This window comes from Enhydra lutris, unplaced genomic scaffold (assembly GCF_002288905.1).
Source record: "Enhydra lutris kenyoni isolate GAN:26980312 unplaced genomic scaffold, ASM228890v2 scaffoldscaffold38, whole genome shotgun sequence".
In the NCBI taxonomy this organism is placed as follows: domain Eukaryota; kingdom Metazoa; phylum Chordata; class Mammalia; order Carnivora; family Mustelidae; genus Enhydra; species Enhydra lutris.
In genome coordinates, this window is record NW_019154122.1 from 2,387,126 (window position 1) to 2,399,822 (window position 12,697).

Consider the following 12,697-nt stretch of genomic DNA (forward strand, 5'->3'; position numbering starts at 1 on the left):
AGGGGAACCAGGCAGGGAGATGGGTTTCCTGTTGCTCTCTGCATCCTGTTGCAATCGGATGTTGTCTCGTTAGGCCCTCCATCCAAAGGCCTGCGTTTCCGGTCCTTATCTAATTTGGATGATGCCACAGGTCAGTGGCCAGACCAGACCTGGGTGAAGCTCAGCATGCCGACAGCCACCACACCAGCCTCGCTCTTCTAGGCTGGACTCTGCGTGGGGTAAGCCATTCTCTGATGAGAGGGGACTGTTTCCTAAGGGACATACGGGGGCAGGGGGAGTTTGGCTGGGGCAGCAGGGTGTGGGGAGGAAGCTTCCCGACGTGGCAGGGTGGGGACATGGGAACTGAGAAAGCCTTGCACTGTCACTCATTCGTGACCAGTGCTGAGAACGAAGTCGGCACCATTTCCTGTCTCAGCTCTGGTGTGGCTCTGGCAACACTGAGCACCTGCTCTCTGTCCCAGGCAAATGCCCCTTCCCAGCTTCTGTGTGCAGGGTCATCTCTGCACCTCCAGACCAAGGGTCTCGTCTTGTGATTTGGGATATGAAATCTAGTTCCAGCTCCGCTGCCCTTTGGTTGGGTGACCTCAGGACGTTACATCCCTACCCCTGGACTGTTTTCTCAATGCTGAAATGATGGAGCTGAATTAGATGAGAGGTTTTTGATATCCTCTTCAGAATGCCTTGAAGAGAGGGCAAAGGTGATATGATCACAGATTTTACCTGACTTAGGAACAGGGGTTCCATCAATTGTAAAAATTGTTCTGCTCTCGTAAAATTTTTAAAAACAGGGGCACCTGGGTGGCTCAGTCAGTTAAGTGTTTGCCTTCAGCTCGGGTTATGATCCCAGGGACCTGGGATCAAGCCCAACATTGGGCTCCCTGCTCAGTGGGAAGCCTGCTTCTCCTCCTCCCTCTGCTGTTCCCCCTGCTTGTGTGCTCATTCTCTCGATCTCTCTATCAAATAAATAAATACAATCTTTTTTTAAGATTGTATTTATTTATTTGACAGAGATCACACGTAGGCAGAGAAGCAGGCAGAGAGAGAGGAGGAAGCAGGCTCTCTGCTGAGCAGAGAGCCCGATGCAGGGCTCCATCCCAGGACCTTGGGATCATGACCCAAGCCAAAGGCAGAGGCTTTAACCCACTGAGCCACCCAGGCGCCCCTACAATCTTTTTTTTTTTTAAATTTTAAAATACTGGATTATAATAGGGGCTGCCATTTACCGAGCTCTTCAGATGTGTCAGGCATATTATTCTTAACAACCACACACAGTAGGTGAATTATCCTCATTTGAAGATGCTCAGAATAATAATAATAATAAGCACAGGTATCATATTAATTTACTTAAACCCTCACAAAACTCATCTTACAGATGAGAAATGGGAAACCTGAGGCATTTGTTATCTTGAACAAGGCAACCCGGCTGGAATTTCAAGCTACAGGGTGTGCTGCTCTCCCCCTTACACTCCTACTTGGGGTCCACTCCATTTGAGGCAGCCCCTTTCCATCCAAATGGGTTCATTCCATAGGGAGTTTTTGAGCACCTACTGTGTGTAGGCATGTGCAACGCACTGAAGACCCAGTCTCTGACCTTGACAAGCTGTGGGGCCTCTGCCAAGTGGTTTAATGTCTCTGAGCCTGCTTTATCTGTGAAATAACAATACCCATAATTTTTATTTTATTTTATTGATTTAGAGAGAGAGAACATAACTCAGGGTGGGGAGAGGCAGAGAGAGAGGGAGCAAGAGAATCTCAAGCAGACTGTGCTGAGCAAGAAGCCCGACCTGGAGCTAGATCCTAGGACCCTAAGATCATGACCTGAGCTGAAGTCAAGAATCTGCTGCTTAACCAACTGAACCACGCAGGCACCCTTTATTTTTGAGCTCCATGCCCCATGTGGGGCTCGAACTTCCAACCCTGAGATCGAGTCACAGGCTATACTGACTGAACCAGCCAGGCACTCCAATACCCATAAGTTTTATATTATAAAGTTATACGGATTATATTAGATTGTGGCTTTGGAAATTATTCTGTAGAATTTAAATTCCATACAAACGTTGGTTAGTTCCGTTATTTATCTGGTTGGAGAAAAGCCTAGTGTGGAACTGGTTACAAACTAAGCAGAGTAGGGCTGGGAGCTTCCTGTGTGACGGGGCATCAGGGAAATCTTCACGGGTTGAAAGATGAGTTCAGAAGTAGGGTAAAGAAGGAGGGTCAGCCAGAGAAAGGAACCTTGGCGGGAAGGTGTGGGCAAAGGTGCAAGAAAGTAGAACGATCTGGGAAATGGCAGAGGATGGGGGAGTAGGGGAGCAGGGAGGGGCTTCCGGCAATGGCTGCTGAGCAGGGCGCCCTGCCCTGGCTCTCCAGGAGCAGTACACCACCTTGGCTTGGGCTAGCACTGTTCCCCTGAAGACACGACGGGAGATACCTGTCATTTACAATTTCCTAGTTGCCACATTATTAAATAAATAAATAAGGAACAAGAGAAGGAAATGTATACTCTTGTAGCCCTGTGTCATCGGTCACACGTGTCAGGGTCCCTCAGGAGCACATTCCCAGGAACTGATGCATCCAAGGGCCCGGTCACATGGACGAGACCAGATTTCGCTGAGCTGCTCTCCAAAGTGGTTGTGCCAACTTGCCCCCCTCCCCTGGAGGCTCTGGAAGTCCTCATTGGTCCATGCCTTCTCCAACACTCTGTCATATAAAAGTTGAATTTTTTACCAGTCTGGTAGGAGGGAAACTTGCATTTCTGTGGTTGCTACTGAGGGTAGATATCTTTTCAAAGGATCATCGACCATTTCTCGTTCATGTCTTTATTCTTCTGTATGGGTTCTCTTTTTTTCTTCAGAAATCTAACGTAAGGTTTGCCTGTTTTATTATCTTTTCAAAAAACTGGCTTCAGTCTTTCCAGTTTTTTCTAGTCTCCTTTGCTTTCCTATGTCATTAATTTCTGGTCTTATTATTTCTGTCTTCTGCCTTCTTCGTATTTACACTGTTGTTCTTTTTCTAATTTTGTGATGTTTAGGACATTTGTCATTTTTCTTCTCTAATATGAGCACAAAGGGCTATACATTTCCTTTTTGGTGCTGCGCAGATAGAGCCCACAGGTTTTAATGTTACAATTCTAAGTATTTCCTAATTCCCTTTCGGATTCTTTGACCCAAGAATTACTCAGGAGTCTATTTTTAATGCTTCGTACTTATGAAGTTTGTTAGTTATATGTTTAAGTTCTTGATTTTTTAAAAAATATTTTATTTGTTTTTTGACAGAGAGAGAGAGATCACAAGTAGGCAGAGAGGCAGGCAGAGGGAGAGGGGGAAGCAGACTCCCTGCTGAGCAGAGAGCCCGATGCGGGGCTCGATCCCAGGACCCTGAGACCATGACTTGAGCCAAAGGCAGAGGTTTAACCCACTGAGCCACCCAGGTGCCCCTAAGTTCTTGATTTTTTAACAACTTGCACTGTGGTTAGAGAACATGATTTATATGTTACAGATTATTTTAAATTTGTTGAAATCTACTTTTCACCCAAGACTCAGTCAGTTTTGATAAATGTCCACCTTTACTTGAAAACAATGTGTATTCTCCAGTTATTGGGTGTTGAGTTCCATATAGGACTATTTAATCCAGGTTGTTAATTGCATATTCAAATCTTATACATTCTATTAACTAGTATGTTGTCTGCTTAATTGATCAGCTTCTGAGAAAAGAATGCTAGAATCAGTCGCTATTCAATTTCATTTCACCTCAAGTCTACAAGTATTTATTGAGTACCTATTACGTATCAGATACTACTCAAAGACCTTGCATCAGTGGACAAAATAGTTCCTTGACCTCACAGAACTTAAATTCTAGTGGAACAAACAGACAATGAACAATAAAACAAAATAAATAGGTAAGTGATGTAGGGTAAGGTATATGTTAGAAGATGGTAAGTGGGGGCGCCTGGGTGGCTCAGTGGGTTAAAGCCTCTGTCTTCGGCTCAGGTCATGATCCCAGGGTCCTGGGATTGAGCCCCGCATTGGGCTCTCTGCTCCTCGGGGAGCCTGCTTCCTCCTCTCTCTCTGCCTGCCTCTCTGTCTACTTGTAATCTCTGTCGAATGAATAAATAAAATCTTTAAGAAAATTAAAATTTAAATTAAAAAAAAAGAAGATGGTAAGTGATATGGGGCGTGGGGACAGAGCAGAGTTAGGGAGACCAGAAGAGCAGAAGGATAGGGTGAGTTACTGCATTAGAGTGGTAGGAAAGCTGTCATTGAAAAGGTAAAACTTGAGCCAAGACTTGAAAAAAGTGAGAGCCTGAGTCAAGCATATATCTAGAGAAAGAGGGCTCAGGCAGAGGGAACAGCCAGTGCAAAGGCCCTATGACAGGGGGTTGGACCCATCAGGCAGCCAGTGTGGCTAAAGCTGGTTGACCAAGGAAAGCATGACATGAGGGAGATCAGAGAGGTAATGGGGCCAGAACACATAAAGCCTTCTAGGCCACTGTAAGCACCTTGTTTGGCTTTTACACTGAATGGAATGGTCCCTGCGCAAGGTTTCGGACAGAGAAGTAGCATGATCTGAAGTATTTTAAAGGGATCACGCCTGCTGCTGTGTTGAAATTAGATTAAAGATGGATCTGGTTAAAAGCATGGAGCTCAGGGGCTCCTGGGTGGCTCAGTGGGTTAAGCCTCTGCCTTCGGCTCGGGTCGTGATCCCAGAGTCCTGGGATCGAGCCCTGCATCGGGCTCTCTGCTCGGCGGGGAGCCTGCTTCCCCGTCTCTCTGTCTGTTGCTCTGCCTGCTTATGGTCTCTCTCTCTCTCTCTGTCAAATAAATAAATAAAATATTTTATAAAAAAAAAAAAAAGCATGGAGCTCAGTTAGTAAACTATCAAAGTCAACCAGCAGGTAAGAGATGATGCTTGATTTTTTTTTTTTTTTTTGGTGGAAAATAGTGGTTTATTAAAGCACAGGGAAAGGACCCATTGGCAGAAAGAGCTGCTGTACTGGGGTTGTGAAGAGTGGCTGATTTTATACTCAGGAGTTCAATGCTTGATTTTTAAAAGCCTAAATAGTCTAAATAAAGCTTCAACTCCATCTCTTTCTTGGCTTATATTACTGTGATTCACAATTTTACTTCCATTTTGTTTTTATACCCTCCAAATCAATAATTAGCATTATTATTATTGCTTTTCTTAAAATTTTATTTATTTATTTGACAGAGATCACAAGTAGGCAGGGCGGGGGCGGGGGGAAGCAGGCTCCCTGCTGAGGCAGAGACCCTCCAATGCAGGGCTCAATCCCAGGACCCTGAAATCATGACCTGAGCCGAAGGCAGAGGCTTTAACCCACTGAGCCACCCAGGCGCCCCTATTATTATTGCTTTATACAGACATTTGTTTTTATTTGCTCATACATTTAGAAACATATGTGTTCACAATTCCTTCTTGCCTCTCTGTTCTTCCCTCTGTGAAGAATTTCTGCTGATGGCATACCTTTTAGATGTTCCTTCAGGAAAGGTCTGTTCATGGACAACTTGACTTGTCTTTCTTTAGTTTGAGTTAGAGTTTAGCGGCCCCCCCCTCCTTTCTTCTGGATTTTGTTGTTATTGGAAAATCTGCATTTAAGTTTCATTATGATTCATTTGCTAGTATTGTGTCCTTTCTCTCTGATTGCTTTTAATTTTTTCTCTTCGTCTTTCGTGTTCTGAAGTTTTATTATGATATATGTGAATATGGAATTAATTTGTTTTTAAAATCCTGCTTGTAGGGGTGCCTAGGTGGCTCAGTTGGTTAGCATCTGCCTTTTACTCAGGTCATGATCTGAGTAAAATCTTGATCCCATCTTGTCATGGGATCAAGCCCTGGGACAAGCTCCCTGCTTAGCAGGGAGCCTGCTTCTTCCTCTCTCTCTCTCTCTGCCCTTCTCCCCAGCTTATGTTATCTCTCTCTCAAGTAAATAAAAACTTTAAAAAAAAAATAAATAATAGGAGCACCTGGGTGGCTCAGCCAGTTAAGTGGCTGCCTTCAGCTCAGGTCGTGGTCCCTGGGTCCTGGGATCGAGCCCCACATCAGGCTCCCTGCTGCATACGCAGCCTGCTTCTCCCTCTCCCTGCTTGTACTCTCTCATGCTTTCTCTCTCGCTCTCTCTCAAATAAATAAATGAAAGTAATAAATAAATAAATAAATAAATAAATAAAATTCTGCTTGTAGTGCACTGTGATTTCTGAATCTGAGGAGGATAAGGAGAATTCTGGACAATTCTCCACTCTCTGCAGCCCCTTCTATGACCTCCCCAATGCCCACCCCCACTTCTATTCTTCCCTTCTGAAACTCCAGTTAGATATATTCTAGGACTTTTCATTCAGTCCTTAGCCTCTCTTTCATCTGCCGCATCTCTTTGTCTCTTTGTGCTGTGTTTTCAGAAATGTCCAGATCTACCTTTGGGATCAATGCTTTCCAACTAATCTGTTCTGTTCTTTCACCTACCTTTAAGGGTTCTTATTTCAAAGAATTTGTTTTTCACTTCCAGAATTCCAGATATTCTACTTGATTCTTTTTCAAATCTGCCTAGGCAGTCTTCCATTATGTACTCATGGTTTTGATTCCTTATGGTTTAATTATATTAAACCTATTCCCAAGAATGACATGAAGTCCTTGAAAGTCTCATTCTACTGACATTTCTGCAAACTCTTATTCACATGTCCTTACATATTTTGTTATTTTACGTTGGGAGTTCAAATCCCATGGGTCCCTTAATGTGGGAAACTCATGTGCCCTGGCTGGAAGGTATACTCCTCCGGAGAAATTTCAAGTTTGCTTTCTAATAGTATCTAATGATGTCCCATATGATATTTGGGTGCTCTGGTTTCGTGTTTCTCAATATTTAAAACATACTTATACAAAAAAAAAAGATTAATTATCTGACATTCAGGTTTATCTGGATTTCTTATATTTTATCTGGCAACGCTGCTGATATGAAGATAAAGTTTTGTCTTTGTTGTTAAAACCTCAGCATCTTACTTACCAAAACAGGCAGACAAACAAATAAACAAAAAAACAAAAAAAAACAGAACAGAAAACCAATGGAAAAATCCCCTCCATCTTAGTATTCTGGATTCCATTTTTTCTTGGTTTTGATTTCTTAGTTATTGGCCCCTGAAGATTTCTCTTTTAAAGGGAAGTCTCAGGATTGGTCTTTTTGGAAACAAAAGACTGAAAACCTCACAGGCCACTTCTGCATCTTGAATTCCCACATACCTCTCCTAAGGCAACCGGTACAGATCTAGTGACCCAGTAGAATGGAAAGAGGGCAAAATATAAAGGAACAAAATATAAATTGCTATTTCAACATGTGATTCCTCAACACAGGTAAAGGGTTGGTCTAGAGCTATATTGACTGTGTGAAGTCATTATTGCCTGATTGAAAAAGATTCCTTTCTTCTTCTCATTGTACTACAGCAAAGGCTTCTTGACAAGCCCAGCAGGAGCCAAGGAACCTACCTCATGGAGAGACGCTGGGTGAAGGAGGCAGCCAATGGCTGTAAGGATGGCTTGGATTTCGACCCCATGAAAGAGTACATGGTCCTGAACGGTTCCCAAAGGATAGCTGTTGCCGTGCTGTGCACCTCTCTTGCCCTGCTAAGTGCCCTGGAGAACCTGGCTGTGCTCTGCCTGATCCTGTCCTCCCACCGGCTCCGCAGGAAGCCCTCATACCTGTTCATTAGCAGCTTGGCTGTGGCTGACTTCCTTGCCAGTGTGATCTTTGCTTGCAACTTTGTGGAATTCCATGTCTTCCATGGCATGGATTCCAAGGCTGTCTTCCTACTGAAGATTGGCAGCGTTACTATGAACTTCACAGCCTCTGTAGGCAGTCTACTATTGACTGCCATTGACCGCTACCTCTGTCTGTGCCATCCACCTACATACAAAGTCCTACTCACCCGTGGGAGGGCACTGGCAACCCTGGGCATCATGTGGGTCCTCTCAGCATTGGTCTCCTACCTGCCCCTTATGGGATGGACTTGCTGTCCCAGTCCCTGCTCTGAGCTATTCCCCCTGATCCCCAATGACTATCTGCTGGGCTGGCTCCTGTTCATTGCTTCCCTCTTCTCTGGCATCATCTACACATATGGGCATGTCCTCTGGAAGGCCCATCAGCATGTAGCCAGCTTGGCTGAACACCAGGACAGGCAGATGCCAGGAATGGTGCGAATGAGGCTTGATGTGAGGTTGGCCAAGACCCTGGGGGTGGTGCTGGCCGTGCTTTTCATATGCTGGCTCCCAGTACTGGCCCTCATGGTCTACAGTCTGACCACCACCCTAAGCGACCAGGTCAAGAAGGTCTTTGCCTTCCTATCCTTGCTCTGCCTTGTCAACTCCATGATCAACCCCATCATCTATGCCCTGCGGAGTGGGGAGATCCGCTCCTCTGCCCACCACTGGCTGGCCCACTGGAGGAAACATCTGAGGAGACTCGGACTTGAAGGAAACAAAGAAGTCCCAAGGTCCTCAGTCACTGAGACAGAGGCTGATGTGAAAATCACCCCATGGTCAGATTCCAGAGGACTAAACTGCCCTGAATGCTGATGAGTTTTCACAGTTTTAAAAAGCTGAGTCAGAGTCATTTCACTCCCTGGAGGAGCAGCCTTGACCCTATTGTCTTACTTGAGCCAGGCCCCAGAGGCTTGGACACTTAACCCCTTTCACTGATGACTGATGGCACTGACCCTGGCAGGTAGCCTGGCCATGCCTGTTTGCATGCAGACTGTTGGATAAGCCCTGTGAGGAGTGGCAAAGTGGGCAAGAGGCTTGAGGAGGCTCGGTGCACGTTCAGGTTAGGAGAACCTCCCCTAACAAGAGGGCTTAGTGCTTGCATCCTCCAGAGAGCGTGGGAGCCAGGTGGAGCCTTTAGGCTCAGCAATGAGGGACTCAGAGGACATCTGAGAAGATGAATGGATTATTTTCCCGGGATCTCAAGATGTCAGATGGGATGGCTGGCCAACCCTGTTCTTGCTTGATTGTTGGGACCTCCTTGGTTCTAAGGCTATAAAAGACCCCACTCTCTGGTCACCCTTTCTTACTGAGGACCAAAACATTTGATACAATGAGGACCAAGGGTGATGATCCTACCTCTTTCATAGGTAATTGACAAGCCTCTAGTTCAAGGAATCTTGTTATTAGGGCAATGGCCCCACTTGACTCCCTGATAATCTCCACTCACAGTCACTGTGACCTCCTAGGTCCTTGGGGAATACAAGGAAGGCTGGGACTGGCTGACACAGAATTTTCAGAGAATTTTGTGGCCCCTCTGAAGTCCTTCCACTGGAAGCAGGCAATGGCTCAGTCTAACTCCAAGAAAAAGGAAGACATTCACTAAGATTTTATAAACCCCCAAATCGTTCCCGGTTGCCCCTCAGTTCAGTTCCATTTTCTGTTTGCAAGACAAGGTGCCCACTGTCCATTCACTCATGCACCCATCTCACAAATACATGCCAGCCTTTGTGCTAAGTCCTGGTTGTGTGCCATAAATTAGACAGGTTCTCCCCCTGTCTAATGAGGTTTACATTCTACGTTTTGGTGGGAAGACAGCCACTAAAGAAGATAATTACTGGTAGTACAATGAAGGAAATCATCAAGGTCATGTGATAGGGATTAATTGAGGCAACTTTAGGTAGGGTAGACCTACTCTGTGCTCTGGTCATAAATGCCAGCTGGTTTTTATTGAATCTTTACTATGTGCCACACACTAGGATAAGTACTTTCAAATGAAGTATTTTACTTAGTCTTCAGAATAACCTGACCAAGAGGGTCTTGGTACCTTCATATTTTTTTGATAAGGAAACATTCAAGATGCAAAAATCACTCGCCTGAGATCACACTGCTGATATGTACCCAAAGCTGGAGTTTCCAAAACCTGCCCCTCTTTACCACTAACCTCTTGGCCTAGTTCACTCAAATTCTGCTTGATTAGGAATAATACTCGATTTCTATAACATCAGATTGCTGCAACCTTAACTCAATGTTATTTCTCAGTATACTTCATTTTATGTCCTGTATTAATTTCTTGGGGTTCCTGGCTGCCTCAGTTGGTGGAATGTGCTATTATTTTATCTCATGGTTGTGAGTTCAAGCCCCACGTTGGGTGGAGAGAGTACTTAAAAATAAAAATCTTAAAAAAATTTTTTTTTCCACCAAGTGGCTTTAAACAACAGAAACTTACTCTTTCATGGAAGCTTCTGGAAGCTAGAAGTCTAAAATCAAGGCATCACCAGGGCCATGTTCCCTGCAAAGGTTTAAGGGAATATCTTTCCTTGCTTCTTCCAACCTTTGGCAGCTCCTGAAGTTCTTCGGCTTGTAGCAACATAACTCCAATCTCTGCCTCCATCTTCATATGACCCTCCTCTCCTCACCTTATCTCTTGGTGTCTTCTTTCAAGGATGTCAATCTTTGGATTAAGGCACATTCTAATCCTGTATGACCTCATCCTAATTGAGCAAATTACATCTACAAAGACTATTTCCAAATAAGGAAACATTCACTGGTTCTGAATGTACCTGAAATCTGGGGGGACATTATTCAACTCAATACAGCCCCTCAAGGACAAAGTCAACCCCTCAATTACAGCCCATATCATGGACTGTATTAAGTGGCAGTCACTGGCTAGTCTTCCCCCATGAGATGACCTCCATGTTCAAGTCTTGGTCCCCAGTTCTCTGGACAATCCAGCATAGAGCTTTTTTTTCCCCTAAATTTTTATTTAAATTCTAGTTAATTCTAGTGATCAATGTGAAGAGTGCCCTCCTTAATACCCATCACCCATTTAGCCCTTCCCCACCCCCTTCCCTCCATCAACCCTGTTTGTTCTCTCGTTAAGAATCTCTTATGGTTTGCTTCCATCCCACTTTTTTTCCCTTCCCATATGTTCTTCTGGTTTGTTCCCTAATCATACCATATATGTATACACACACACACACACATATATATATATATATATATATATATATATTCCCCCCCACACACATCTTTATCCATTCATCACTTGGGCTCTTTCCATAATTTGGCTATTCTTGATAACAGCATAAAGTCTTTTTTTTAAGATTTTTTTTTTCTTTGAGAGCAAGAGAGAGAGAGAGAGCCTGCGCACAAGTGGGTGGGGGAGTGGGGAGAGGCAGAGGGAGAAGCAGACTCCCCACTGAGCAGGAAGCCCCTTACAGGACTGGATCCCAGGACTCCATCCCAGGACCCAGGGATCATGACCTGAGCCCAGTGCAGACACTTAACCAACCAAGCCACCCAGGTGCCCAAAAGCACAGAATCTTAAGAGCGCTGGTCAACATCTGAGGAACAAAACTGCTCCTGAAAAGCATTTTGGAACATCAAATTTCATTTTAATCCAGATACCTATCTTTTTGTAAGGCAAAGACATGGCATGAGTTTTTAAGGTAAATTTGTGACTCCTTAAAGTTTGGACATACCTTTCTTTATTTGTTGGTGGGGTCTTTTCTCCCTTTAGCAAAGAAAATGCTTAAGTTCCTAGAATAGACCAGTAAATATTTAATGTTTAAGGAATAAAACTAGAGTTTAAAAATCATTGAATTAAATGCACTTCATCACTTTCTACCTCTCTCTTTTCACATTCACGCTTCATTTCTGCCCTAAGTAAAGAACTAGTTTATGGAGGAGGAGAGCAAACAGAGAATGAGGGCCCTGGATACCAGAGAGAGCTGCCCTCGTTGTTTGGATGATGGAACAGGCCCATTTAGTGGACAAGACTTGCCCAAGAAGACCCAACAAGATGATATCCAGTGCTAGAAATGCAGGTTTCCCAACTTCCAGCTTTGTCCACTCTGTCGTCATGTCTCTTGCCTGCCTGTCCCTGCAGATTTACGTGTTGGTTATGAGGATAAGGAGCTGCGAAGGCCATAGTGTCCCATTTTATCTTCCCCATGATGAGTTCTCTAACACCAAAGACCATTACTCACTCTGATCACGAGAAGATGTGTGCAAACAAAATGTGTTTTGTTTTGTTTTGGTTTGGTTTTTTGAGGTGTCAGTGCTTACTGTTCTGGGCACTATTTCAACAGAATCTTGCAGAGAAAACACTAGAGATAAAACAGCTGTTCAATCAGCGAAAGCTACTGTGTTTCCTTGCCGCTCCTGGAATGAGGAAGTGCTTGGTTCTGTCAACACAGGTTGACAACACAGCCCCTCCCAGGGTATGAGAGAGGAGCGGCTTGTTCAGAGGTACAGATTCCCCACCAGGAGACCTGGATTCTCATCCCATCCCTGCTCAAATGAGCAGTGTGATCTTGGGCGACTCCAGTCCCCTCTCTGGGCCTCAGTTTCCTCCTCTGTAAAATGGGAAGAGTAGGGAAAAGGATAGCATCCACGATCTCCAAAGTCCCTTCAAACTCTGATATGCTGCAGTTCTCTCACTGATAGGTGGGGACTGACTGTGTGCCTCGTGGGATCATTAGACCTTCCCCACCTGATGACCTCACCTCCGGTTTGAGCACACAGCATACAAATTGTAGAGCAACCGGTGACCTCCCTACCAGAGAAGGTTGACACGGGAACTTCTTTGGCCTGCGGCTCTCAATTTCTCACCCTGCTTACTCTAAAAACGTTCCTTTGGGGCAGCCAAAGGGTCTTATTTTCCCAATTAGACATTAAGCTCTCTGTATTGCCTCAAAATCCCCAAAGCAAGCTCAAT

At 44.6% G+C, this 12,697-nt stretch overlaps 1 protein-coding gene across 4 annotated transcripts in view; it reads left to right on the top strand.

The window, feature by feature from the left end:
- Window positions 1-10,103, top strand: part of LOC111154712 (cannabinoid receptor 2) — a 28,598-nt gene extending 18,495 nt beyond the window's left edge. For 2 of the 4 annotated variants that reach the window (XM_022514567.1, XM_022514568.1), the window contains exons 2-3: window positions 74-218; window positions 7,444-10,103. In XM_022514567.1, coding sequence (XP_022370275.1) covers window positions 7,489-8,571 — 1,083 coding nt within the window. In that variant the 5' untranslated portion in view covers window positions 74-218; window positions 7,444-7,488 and the 3' untranslated portion in view covers window positions 8,572-10,103. Of the gene's footprint in view, window positions 1-2; window positions 219-7,443 lie in introns of all 4 variants that reach the window. The other 2 variants (XM_022514566.1, XM_022514569.1) reach the window with 2 other exon arrangements.
- The last annotated feature ends 2,594 nt before the right edge of the window (window positions 10,104-12,697 follow it).